This window comes from Pararge aegeria, chromosome 2 (genome assembly GCF_905163445.1).
Source record: "Pararge aegeria chromosome 2, ilParAegt1.1, whole genome shotgun sequence".
Lineage (NCBI taxonomy): Eukaryota > Metazoa > Arthropoda > Insecta > Lepidoptera > Nymphalidae > Pararge > Pararge aegeria.
In genome coordinates, this window is record NC_053181.1 from 5,252,119 (window position 1) to 5,265,220 (window position 13,102).

The following is a 13,102-nucleotide window of genomic DNA, read 5'->3' on the forward strand; positions in this document are numbered from 1 at the left end:
GACAACTATGTTGGCAACTCTATGGAAAATATTTTGAGTAGGGTAGCAGCAGGATTTTTTCTATTTAGGAACTCTACTATCATTTGCTAATAAATGTCATGTTATAAAACTTTAGGTATCTAATTGTGTGTTTTGTATGCACACGATCAGTTAGAAAAGTTATTGAATTGGGTAGCTGGATACAGGAAGCCTCTTGATATAGCCATTATAAGATCGTAGAGTTTGTTATCTTTACAAAAGACCTAGGTATCACCATTATAATTTTCATCCTCTGTCATGGGCGACAAAGTTTTATAGCATCCACCGACCTGCTAAAGCAAGGAGGTGGTTAAACCCAAAGAAAACATATGTAAGGGTTTAAACCGCAGTCGGACGGCCGACTGGCGCCGTGGGCAGTAACCCTTATTTCTGAGTCCAAGGCCGTGGGTTCGATTCCCCCTACTGCAAAATGTTTTTGTGATGAAAATAAATTGTCTAGGTGTTTATCTGTATATTATAAGTATTTATGTATATTTTTCATAAAAATATTCAACAGTCATCTCAGTACTCATAACACAAGCTAAGCTTACTTGCTAGATGTCGATGTGTATATTGTAGTATATTTATTATTCATAAAAAAAAGTTTCTAGGCCTTTGACACGTAATTATTATTTTAATGTAATAAAATACTACTTTGGTAACCACTCCTGTCTATCGGTATTGCACGCACAAGATAAAAGTCGAAGTGTCATGAACTATTCGATTCCCTTCTTACCATTCTAATATGGAACTGCGAGGCATTGAAATAAATCAAAGTACCAAATTGTCTTAGATTAGCACTTTGATAATACAAACATACAGGCTAACTCTTCAGCGTTTCAATTATAGTATAAGATAAGAAAAAACGATAGATAAAATATTATTCGCAGAGATTATAAAAAATATGATAAACTTTATTTTTTACTCTAACCAGCCTACGTCATTGACAATACAAGGTTCTATGTTAATACTATCCCCAATGGCGCAGAGTTATACAATGCAACTTGTGTGTGTTTACCCACAGACTGTGTTAGTCCGTACGTAAACACACAGATAACCTTAGCGATATTCTATGAATGCCAATCGCGGGCCTAATAAACTGCAGCAAGTCAACGACACTTACATTACATGAGCAACATTAGTATTATCAAGTAAGCGTCACTGCCGGCGTCCGCGTATTTTTAGCCTAGGCCGCACTAAAAATAGCTTACTGTACAACGGTTATTACTGAATTAATATTTCTAAAAATGGATCGTCTACGCGCTGGTGATAACGCGCCCGAGACCGATAGTGGTGTGACGTTTCGCCGCGATGTTTGTTTTTATTGTTTGTTGACAGTAGACAGTTTTTTTTAGTTAGCCATTCTCGTGTGATTAGGTTTTTTTATTCGTACTCTTATAACATTCAGTTAGTGTGTTTTACTGATTCTATTAAGGTACTTTTTGCTATTCATTGTTAGATTCTTTTTAATCATTACTTCTTTAAAAAAATTGTAGGTTATGCAATAGCTTAAAATGATACCCAGTTGAATAATATAGTTTTATCCAATTAAATTTACTCGAAACAAAACAGGGCCGTTTTCTAGCTTTCAGTTTATAGGCTTGCTTTTGCTTTTTTAAGAGCATAAACTTTAATTTATTTGATAATCTGTATCCTAAATAAGAGCGCGCTCAATGAGTATACAAACACAACTGTGTTTGTATACTCATTGAGCGCGCCTGCAATCATATCAAATCGTCAAATGCCGTCAAATCTTAAAATGATGTTTTGTTTTAAACTCTACCTAAAAGTAAGCAGTGTTTTTACATAGTGCTTTTGCATAGGCCCTACTGGTACTTAACATTAGAAAGAAGGTTTTGTTAAATCATGATCATTATCAAATATTTACGGGACTCCTACAGGGCACGGGACTCCTCTCTAAATGAGAAGGGCTCAGTGTCTTTCAGTATTGGTATAATTCACACGCCTTTGCGAACGTTATGGAAAAATCTCAGACATGCAGGATTACCAACTCGCAATGTTTTTCTAAACCGTTAGCAAGGAATATTTTAATTGCTTAAATTAAAAAGCAAATGATTATAAACAAATATACAACGTGTAACAGAATTAAGAAATACCTACTGTTGAAAGGTGCATAAGTATATGTCATAAGGAACTAATTCAAATCCTTCTAATTCATATGAAATCCCTAATTATGGTAACCCTATTTCCATCTTCAAGCTATGTTAATAAAAATTTCGACAAGATGTTTAGCTGCGACCCGGTTCATTGCCCAAGCCCAAGTACTTTTCTGGGATAACAAGATCGGTGCAGTGGCTGAGCCGAATATTGGTAACAAACAAACAAACCTACAGACAGTTTAAAATAGTATGGACCTACATATTGTGGAGACCTTCATATTGTGGTACCTACATATCGTGGAAAAATATCAGCATATATTATAAAGTAACAAGTATAGAAGAAAAAGTGTTAACGTTATCATAAACTAATGAGTATGGTGAGCGATATTAATTATACCTACCAATAACTTCGTGGAGCTATTACATTTAATAGTATATTAGTTGGAATATAAACATTCTTACGTAGTTGTATCTTACAAGGTAATAATTAATATTAAAAACTATGTTTTTTTAATATCTTGCAAAAGATATCAGACTGGTACCTAAACAGCCTGTTTCCTAAAGATTAAATAAAAATCACTATATTTTCTAGTTTATTATAAGTCTAAAAATAACATTTCTGTTACATTCAAGTTACGCAAGATATCAAATCATCGGTGCCAATTCTGTATCTACACTATTATCTAAAATTACTGGTTTAAAGCGCTATCCTATTCACAATGCTTCTCGTGGAAAAAGGAGTTCCAAAAGTTTTTATTAGCACAATTGAAATATTGACGTCTATTTTTTTAGAGTGAATATACCACCGGAATTGAAAACCAGATTCTACCGAGAAGAAGCCTTTAAGAGACTCAGCAGTTGCTATTTTCCAACATTAACATTTTACAATTTTGTTCTATCTTGCGGCAGATGAGAGTGTAGCTGTCAGCTTCCAATCCTCCTGTAACAATTTAACAAGATAAAGAAATTAGACCAAACTGCTTATACTACACGATTTTACGGGCTTTGCTTACCTTAAAGCGGCTTTGGTTGTGCTGTATTCTTAGACCGTTACATCCAACCTACGTCTTTAGTGGCGTTCAAGTTTGCGTCTTACATGTGACCATTCACAAGACTTGCTCGAATGTACGCTTCTTGTGATTGGCTGCGTGCTAGACGCAACCTTCAACACCGCTAAGGACACAATTTGAGCTTTCGGTGAAGATTTATATCAGATGTCAGCGATAGCAAGATATGCTAACGATAGACAAGGCAATGCTTAACATTTACCTTACACCAATCGGTTTACTGAACTTGTCTGTGGCTCTTATCAAAAAGTATGGTATTTGGTTTGTATTATTATTATTTTTTTAATTTTTCGTATTGTTATTAAAAAACCGAATAAATATTTTTTTTTGATCAGTCATGTCCCCTCATATTTACGATCCGATTATTGTGATAGAGCTCGTCTGATTTGTCGAATTCTGCCGCTAAACAGCATATCTGTGTTCTGATATCCAGGGTGTGGTTACCGGTGTAACTACTAAATACTGGCAAATGGACTCAGGTACTAATTACGCCTCAGGTTAATGGAGACAGGGCGGCAATCTGTAGGACGTATTCCTTGGATGCCCTGCGAAGTTTTGCTCTGTTATTTAATATATAGATATCTAATTAGGGTTTTTCTTACCAGTCTCATAATGTAAACAATCCTTACAATACTAATTAGAGTAAAAAAAATTAAAGTTATAATATTTTTTTAAACCTTTTCATATTTGTATTCGTTTTCTTTTTATAATACTTCCGTTTTATGTATTCGATGCTGCGTGAAAACTTTAACAGTTACAATGTTGAGTATTATAATTAAGTATAAAATTATGAATAAAAACATCCACCTACTTACAGAGTATCTGTTTAATTTATGCCTTATGAAGATAAAGTAACTTGGAGATTCTAGGTTGACGGTATACGGTGCACTATTAAAGATCTAATTACATGCTGCACACTCTCTTCCGTGTTTTCATGTTTCCTTTTAAAAAGCACTTTTCATTCTAGCGACGTAGGGATCTCATTTCCTATTTAATTGAATTGATTTTCCTTTGTTTCAGGTATGGCTAGCTGATTATATATGTTTTCATCTACTTTGCATCGATCTGCCGATGCTACATCGATCCTGTTTACAGGTAGATACATACATCCTGTTTACAATCATACAACTTGTGAAAAATACTAAAACTTTAAAGTTGTAGGGATTTTAATGTAACGACTAATAAGCTCGTAGGAAGCGAAATTAACTAAAGTGGTGTGCGATAAAAATCCGCTTCGGAATGTATCTAAACATAATATTATTCTATAGACTTTGTATGAATTTAAATTTAATTTTTGGCTTTCGAAATTATATTTTTGACATACTTTTTGACGTTTGAATTTACGTAGATACTTCAAATATCGGGAAATTGATTTTATGAACGTGAGGAGTCGGTCATAAGCGTTGGATCGTAGTATTTCGATAAAATACATAACAATTATTTACATAACCCACTGATATTCTTGTCGTATGGCGACGGCCTCCTATTCTCGTGGATCTCGTACGAGGCGACTTAGGCACTACAACGGAGAACGGGCTGCAGCGTCCTTTGTACTAATACTACCTTCTACTGCAATCAGCAGCGTGGTGATTAAGGCAAACCCTCCCATTGGGAGGGGCCTTTTGTCCAACAGTGGACTGTTATTGCTATTGCCAAATCATGTATTTACAAAATCCACGACCATAAGTTACCTGTATAACCCTCGGGCCGAGAAACGAGTAAGTAATTTGTTTAAAATTGATACAGTCTTGGCGCCATTTCCACATTCGATGCGTGGGCTTAGTTTTAGGCTGTGGCTGTAAAGCTTACGTCACACGATCGTAGTTTTGGAACAATGCCCTTATGTGTAATAAATGTAAACCAAATCAAACGTCTCATTCAGTTGCAAGGTTAGGAAAGGTTACATCTTAATTAGCCAACACTACTTGTGCGGTCCAAGTAAGTATAAATTCTAATTTTATAACAACTTTACTTTAATAAAAGGAATTAGATAAGCGGTTTCGTGCATAGAGGGTATGCACAGGGTATGCAGATGATATAAAATGAAGAAAATCTCTAGTAAGAGGTATAAATACTTAAGGGTAGGTTTTGCGTAACTCTTACAATGCACCTTAAGTTTTTTATAACTCCTACTGGATTTTTTTTTCATTTTATATCATCTCTATGCACGCCACTGTAGGTAAAAAACACCCGGGTAAGTTTGTTGTGGGCTTAGTTTGAAGTTTACGAATGTGGTTATCGCCATCATCTCACTACCGTGTAATTCTTATGTACGCATCAAAAGTGCCACCTATGCGGTGGCACTTGAATAAAGATATTTTTGACTTTGACTTTGACTTTGACTTTGGTAGGTAGGTACATATCACCGTTCAGCTTATGATCAACATTTTTATCAAACCCGTTGCCGGCGCAGGGCACGGGCGTCCTTCCAAAATGAGAAGGGCTCAGCCCGTAGTCCACAACGCTGCCAATAGAAGATCGATAGACTCTACAAGTCTTGGCAAAATGTATAACACTCAAGAATGCAGGTTTCCTCGACTGTTTTTTTATAATTATAATTGACGGACCAAGCAGATGGCCCACCTGATGTGAAAAACTATAACCTAAGTGGAAACCCAACGCCTACAAACAGAGCAACACTTCCCACAGTGGCGTTCCTAGGGTACTGAATTTGAGCAAGCACAATACTAAGAGTAATATTTAGGAGTAATTTGACTTATGATATGGCTGATATAAGGCAGTTGTTGTTGTGCCGAATGACAAAAATCAATTCATCTTTGAAAGACACTAAGATTATGGTCCACACGCGAATTATGATTTTGTAATTTAGATTGAAATTTAAAGCCCGGCTTTTCGGCTTCTATGGTAGTACCGCCACTAACTTCCCAGGGCATAAAGTCAAAGTCAAAGTCAAATATTCCTTTATTCAAATAGGCACATAGATGGCACTTTTGATGCGTTATTGTATACAAAATGTGTACATAGTACATATAAAGGATACGTCCTGCAACATGCCACTCTGAATTCAATTTGTGACTTAGTTGTTAAGCCTCATTCATGTGCCTGTAATTACACCGGCAACCAAGCCCTTCAGACCATAACACAGCATTTTAAAAGTGCTGCTTAGCGGCAGAAATAAGAATGCCGATAGTACTTGCCGGACAAGCTGTCACAAAAACCTCTACTACTATTAAAACTGACTGTACTGTTTTAAAGCCGGCAACGCATCGGTGGCGCCTCTGGTGCTGCAAATGTTTATTATGGGCGGCGGTGATCACTTACCATCAGGTGACCCACTTGCTCGTTTGCCCGCTATTAATATAAAAAAAAAAAAAACTACTTATAAAGACTGTCTAAGCAAATTATATAATTGCTTATAAAGCACATCAATTTGTATAAAGTCGCGATCGCACCACCTTTAAAGTGAAGCGTAATCTCACCGCTTCAGTCTTAGTATTTAGCTTTACAAAATAATAGTATCGATATTAAAACGTTTTCCCAAAGCTGGAAAACCTAATTTTCCCAACCAATTTAGTTATTTACAAAGTAAAATTCCATTGAGTTTGTTGTTTATGGCTTTTATTTTTGCCTGCTGTGAAGGTACAATGCTCTTAACCAATGTCGAATAGACGAAGAAAGGACATTGGTCGGTGGGAAAAAGAGAAGTTTAATTTTGGAAAGGCACCTAAAAAAGAAATATGCAATATAAATAACTTATTAAAAGATATATTTAGTTTACAGTCAAAGTACTATAACAAATACTATTTCCGAAGGCTCAAAAATGCTAGAATCCATTGAGGTAATAAAAAAAATGTAGTTTCGATACTAAACTCGTCCAATAGCGGTATGTATAGCGGCCATGGATCTATGGTTGGTTCTGTTAGGAGAGTTATTACGAATAACATAAGTTCTACTTCTTAAGTCTTAAAAATATTTTTATCAAATTCACAACTTGGAAGCTGAATTGTGTACCTAGTTATGACAAGTACTTGTCAGATATCGCTACCAACTTTTAATTTACCGGAATATATTTTTGTTTTAATAGAATAATAACAGAAATTTTTTGAATATTGAAGCAGGCGTTACTTTACGGAAATCCATGATATATTATTAAAATGAAATACTAGTTAGCTTAGAAGTTAACTTAACAATTATTCATTGTAAAGTCAACATCTCCTGAGGATCCTTCGGTTTCGGAGCGAAACGTGCGTAGAGGGTACATTGCCGAAGATCTGTTTGGTGCGGAGTATAAGGATTGAAGAAATTATAAATTACACCATACAGATTCTCCTACTTTTCGCGGACCCTAATTTAAGCTTAATTTTCATAATATTTTAAATAATAATCTGACACATACTTCTTAAAAAGACTAAATAAAAGATTTTTACTTTAAAAAACATTAAGAAATAAATAAATTTCCGTATATGCGTGGTGTTTACTTAAGTCACAATAGATCTCATTAAAATGTTAGACTGGTAAGTTCGAAGGTTGCCGCAGATCGATTATGATGATCTCATTCCGAGCGAGGAAACAACGTAGACAGGTAGCTTATGGCCGTGGATTTTGTAAATATATCATTAGGTTATGTTAATTAATGTTGTGTATTTTATCAACAACAAAATTAATTTATGTCATACGACAAACTATGGCGCTATGACCAAAAAAACTAGTACCGTTATCATAAGTTAACAAACGTCAAAAAGACGATAATATACGTACCTAAATATGTCACAAATGAATGTCAACCGTTCTATATCGATGGCCAAACGTCAAACGTGATTTTACAACTTCATGTACCTTAAGAGAGTCTCTGGAACCTGTATACATTGGTTTCTAGAAACTCTACTTTAGTTTCTTGGACTGTCGTATGTACAACGCCAAAATGGTGTCAAGAATTTAGAGACGAGAGTAGAGAGGTTGCGACCTTATGATAGGAGCTGTAAGGATATATTGCTTCTCTAATTAAGGCTTTTACTACCAGCAAGAGAGTAAGGTTATTGTAGTATACATTATATTCTATAATTTATTGATTTTAATTTTTTTTTCTTTAATTCTTAACAATGCTTACAAAAACAAAAAACACTATTAAATATTTATAAGAAAAAAACCATCCTCCGCTTGCGGGGCTTTTGAATGCCCAAGCAACCGGCGGTCAGGGCTCCAGAGTGAGGAACTTCCTCGCGCCGTTTCAACGACTACTGCCTTCTGTATCCGATCCTTGATCCACCAACCAAGCGAAAGCTTCTTAAGGTGTTGGTCGAAGCTTTTCGCGGGAAGACCATTGACTGAAACGACTATTTTACTATTTTACTATTACCATATTGTTATTACGATCTTATGTGCCTCGCTATGGGCTACGGCAAGCTGCTGCCTTCAAATTCGCTCGACATGACCTCGTGCTCCTTCGTCAGGGACTATTGATATTATGTGGTTTTCGGGGGACCAAGTTTGATCAATGAATTAAGATTGAATTAATTAACTTACTGGCCTTTTGTATGCCTGCTTGTGTGCCAGTCTATTCACTAATACTTATTCTGTTCTTTTTAGTTCTACTTGAGTTACGTTAATAATTTGCCAATTTTACGTTTTAGGTTTTTATGCAAATAAACTCCTTCATAGTTAACTAATTGCCCTCCGCGGTGTTACGTCTAAACACGTAGTTTTTTTATTACAATTAGGATTCCGAGAAGGTTATAGCTAGGTTATAGCTCATCGACTTGAAAATCAGTTTTTCACAAATCATGCGGAAACAATGAAATTTCCCGGGGTAAGCCATACCAAGCCAAGGGTAGCCCATGTTAATCCTCACAATAATCATTGACCTCAATCTTATGTGCGTTATTTTTTAATTTAACTTATTAAAATATGATTTGCTTTAACGGTTAAAACCAACCCATTACCGGCCTTCTATAAAAGAGAAGATGTTAGGCCTCGGTCAACCACGCTGGTCATGTGCGGATTGGTAGACTTCACACGCTTTTGAGAACGTTATAGATAACTCTCAGGCATGCAGTATTCTTCACGATGCTTTCCTTAACCGTCGAAGCGAGTGATTTTTAAATTGCTTAAATTAAAACGCACATAACTCCGAAAAGTCAGCGGTGCCTCCGGGGTTCGAACTCGGTCTCCAAGAAAGGAAAGCCGAAGCCTTATCTACTAGACTCTCACTGCTTACATAACTACAAAGAAAAACGTAGAGATACCCGCCAGTTTGCTCCAATGTTGTCTCACAAGTACTACATTAATAACAAAACACGATTTGATTTTGTAATACCTCGTAAAAAGTTAATATCTATAATAATATGTAGGCTAGACTATTATGTACTTACATTTTGTTTATAAAGGATGTCATTTGACCTCTGCGTTCCGAGTTGATAGTAACGTGAGTACCCTTGAGAGAGAGGAAAACATGATAATAATTTTATCTGAGAGACACTGTTTTTTTGTTATGCACCAACTCTCTCCACTAAACTTACCTAGAGGTTTGTTTAATACTTTTTTTTTTGTATAAAGATACTTCTTCGTCACGTACATTTTTTCATTAATTCATCGCAGATAAGATTACAACCAAATTATTACGTTGCCTCGTTACGTTTAACATTTGGCATTAAAAAACAAAACCACATTATTTAACATTCTCGCCAACGAAATATTGTGTTTTAAAAGAAAAAAGCAAATTCTTCTTTATGTATTTTACACATGAATTGAAGACTAAAATAGTAAAATGCTTAACAATTATAAATAAATAAATAAATATACTACGACAATACACACATCGCCATCTAGCCCCAAAGTAAGCGTTAGCTTGAGTTATGGGTACTGAGATGACTAATTAATATTTTTATTATCTAATAATATATGTATATTATTAGATAATAAAAATACTAATAATATACATATATTATTAGATAATAAAAATATTAATATTAATACTTATAATATACATATAAACACCCAGACACTGAAAAACATTCATGCTCATCACACAAACATTTTCCAGTAGTGGGAATCGAACCCACGGCCTTGGACGCAGAAAGCAGGGTCGCTGCCCACTGCGCCAATCGGCCGTCCAATTGAGACGGTACAGATATTATTTGAATCAGTAACTGAAGTAGGTAATATTTGATGTTGACTACTGTCCTAGCCTGCTAGAAAATTCTAGCGTGTGGAAAAATTTAAAAAAAATCACTACAAACCTCCCAACATATTTTATCATTATTTTTCTTTCAGTTCTATAAAGGAATTTATCATTCTTATTGTTCTTAGTTCTGAGCTCTAAACATTTTGTAAAGAAGCAGGCGTTACTTTGCGGAATTCCATAATATAAATTGAAAATTAAGCTTAATTTGCTATGCTCCGCGAAAAGCAGGATAATCTGTGCGTTCATTGTAGAGTCAACATATCCTGAGGATGCTCCGGTGTCGGAGCGAAACGTGCGGAGAGAGTACATTGCCGAGGTTCAATTGGTGTGGAGTATAAAGATGTGACGTGCATAGAGGGTATGCACAAGGTATGCAGCTGATATAAAATGAATAAAATCTCCAGGCTTTGTAAGAGTTATATTAAGACTACCCTTAAGTTTTTATAACTCGTACTGGAGATTTACTTCATTTTGCATCATCTGCATACGCTGTGCATAACCTCTGTGCACGCCACTGATTACACCGTACACATTCTTTGGCTTTTCGCGGAGCATAGCAACTTAATTTTCATTATAAGCCTATTGTTTGTAAGCCAAAAGTTTAAATAAAAAAAAAAACAACAAAAAATAATCAGCATGTACGGAGAAAAAACGAAAATAAACAACCTCTTTGCAAAAAACTTATTTGCTGCATATTTTCCACTCAAGCCCTGTCTAGGCGCTTAGTCGGTTAATCAAGTGCAGATGCATCGCCACGGGTAGCAATTTGAAGTCGTTGCTACCGAGAACAGACCGGTCTTGGCAATTAAGTGACACAGTAAAAGCAGCTATTAAGTATAATATTTTTACTTGCCCCGACAGACTCTCTTAGGATATGAGAGCGAATCTTTATAGGCGATCTGGATGGTATCTATTAACGTTAAGAAAAATCTTGTACATATAAATCGCGGAGTGGAAACTCGCCAGCTTTATGTTTTGTAGACTCTTCAAATAAATTTTATAGGCCCTACTCTTTAGCATTTGTAACTGGCTCTTTCTGTAGCTTTGGATTACGAGGTCCTGGGTTCGATCCATGGCATAAAATGGAAAAATCCTCATTACGGCCGACTAGCGCAGTGGACAGCGACCCTGCTTTCTGAGTCCATGGCCGTGGGTTCGATTCCCACAATTGGAACATGTTTGTGTGATGAACATGAATGTTTTTCAGTGTCTGGGTGTTTATCTGTATATTATAAGTATTTATGTATATTATTCAAATAATATTCATCAGTTATCTTAGTACCCATAACACAAGCTGCGCTTACTTTAGGGCTAGATGCCGATGTGTATTGCCGTAGTATATTTATTTATTATTATTTATACGAGCTGTAAAAAGAATGTTAGGGTAGTCAGTGCTTTTGTGATTCTATGAAGTGCACTATGAGTTTTATTCCCAAGTCGAGCGAAACCTTTTTCACAAGAATTGTCGATAAGAATAATGCTCTTATTCCCTATGAGAGAAGTCCTGTGTCCATCGATGTGGCACATTAATAGTTTTGGTTTCTTTCAATTCCAACTGATGTTTTAACTTGTATTAGGTACCTAAAAATAGGTATAAAGTAGTTGAATAAGGTTTAAAATCTGCGAAGATTCTCGTTTTAGTCTCCACTTTTTATGATCAACTTAGTCATTGTGCAAAAGTCCGGTTAAACGTAGGTAGGTACTTGTGTTAATTAATTCTTTGTCATACTTAGTATAGTAACGATACAAGTAATATTATTATAATTATCATGATAATTATTGCCATAATATAATCCTTGCCGATAATTCAAGGCTGTTTGGTAAAATTAAACGGATTTCCGACTGAACAGTTGTCAACGGATTCCATTAATCTTCTAACGTAAAATAATATTTATTATTTTCTTCTTCTTCTTCTAAAGTTGGAGAGCTTGTTTGTTTTTGAACTTGAGCACGATGATCTCAGGAACTATTGGTCCGATTGGTAAAATTCTTTAATTGTGGGATACAACATTTGTCGAGGTTCGCTATAGGCCATAGAATACTCACGCTATTACCAATAGGAATGTTCCAAAATCAGGTTTTATTTCCCATTTCGGTTCCTGTTAGTTTTCCGGGATAAAAAATATGTAATAATGCGAAATATCTAGTCTTTGCCGAACATAGATAACAAAGGAACAAACACGATTTTTTAAATTTATCACATCATCATCATCATTTTGACGGCTGATTGGCGCAGTGGACAGCGACCCTGCCTTCTGAGTCCAAGGCCGTGGGTTCGATTCCCACAACTGAAAATGTTTGTGTGATGAACATGAATGTTTTTCAGTGTCTGGGTTTATATGTATATTATAAGTATTTATGTATACTATTCATAAAAATATTCATCAGTTATCTTAGTACCCATAACACAAGCTACGCTGACTTGGAACTAGATGGCGGTGGCGGTGATTGTTTATTTATTTATTTACTAATATTATAATTGCAAAAGAATGTTTGTTTGGCCTTGCTTTACGCACTTACTAAGGAACGAATAAAGTAGGTTTTTGGCATAGAGTTAGTTGTAAGTACGAAGAGTAACATAGCCCACTTTTTATCTCAGAAGTTTGCACGGGGTGTATGAAAAACCGTGATAAACGCGAACGAAGAACGCGGGTAGATGCTTGTAAGTATCATATTAAAACTCTTTGAAGCGTACTTATTTTTTAATCTGTTGCGAAGTAATGGTTATAATAACTTTCCAAATAATTAACAAGCCT

The 13,102-nt window shown here is 35.4% G+C and overlaps 1 protein-coding gene across 12 annotated transcripts in view; it reads left to right on the top strand.

Moving 5' to 3' along the window:
* Positions 1 to 13,102, top strand: part of LOC120634156 (myocyte-specific enhancer factor 2) — a 101,815-nt gene that overhangs the window by 25,695 nt on the left and 63,018 nt on the right. For 11 of the 12 annotated variants that reach the window (XM_039904578.1, XM_039904605.1, XM_039904596.1 and 8 more), the window contains exon 3: positions 4,226 to 4,300. The exons of the other annotated variant lie outside the window; for it this stretch is intronic. In XM_039904578.1, coding sequence (XP_039760512.1) covers positions 4,277 to 4,300 — 24 coding nt within the window. In that variant the 5' untranslated portion in view covers positions 4,226 to 4,276. The remainder of the gene's footprint in view (positions 1 to 4,225; positions 4,301 to 13,102) is intronic. 12 annotated transcript variants of the gene reach the window in all.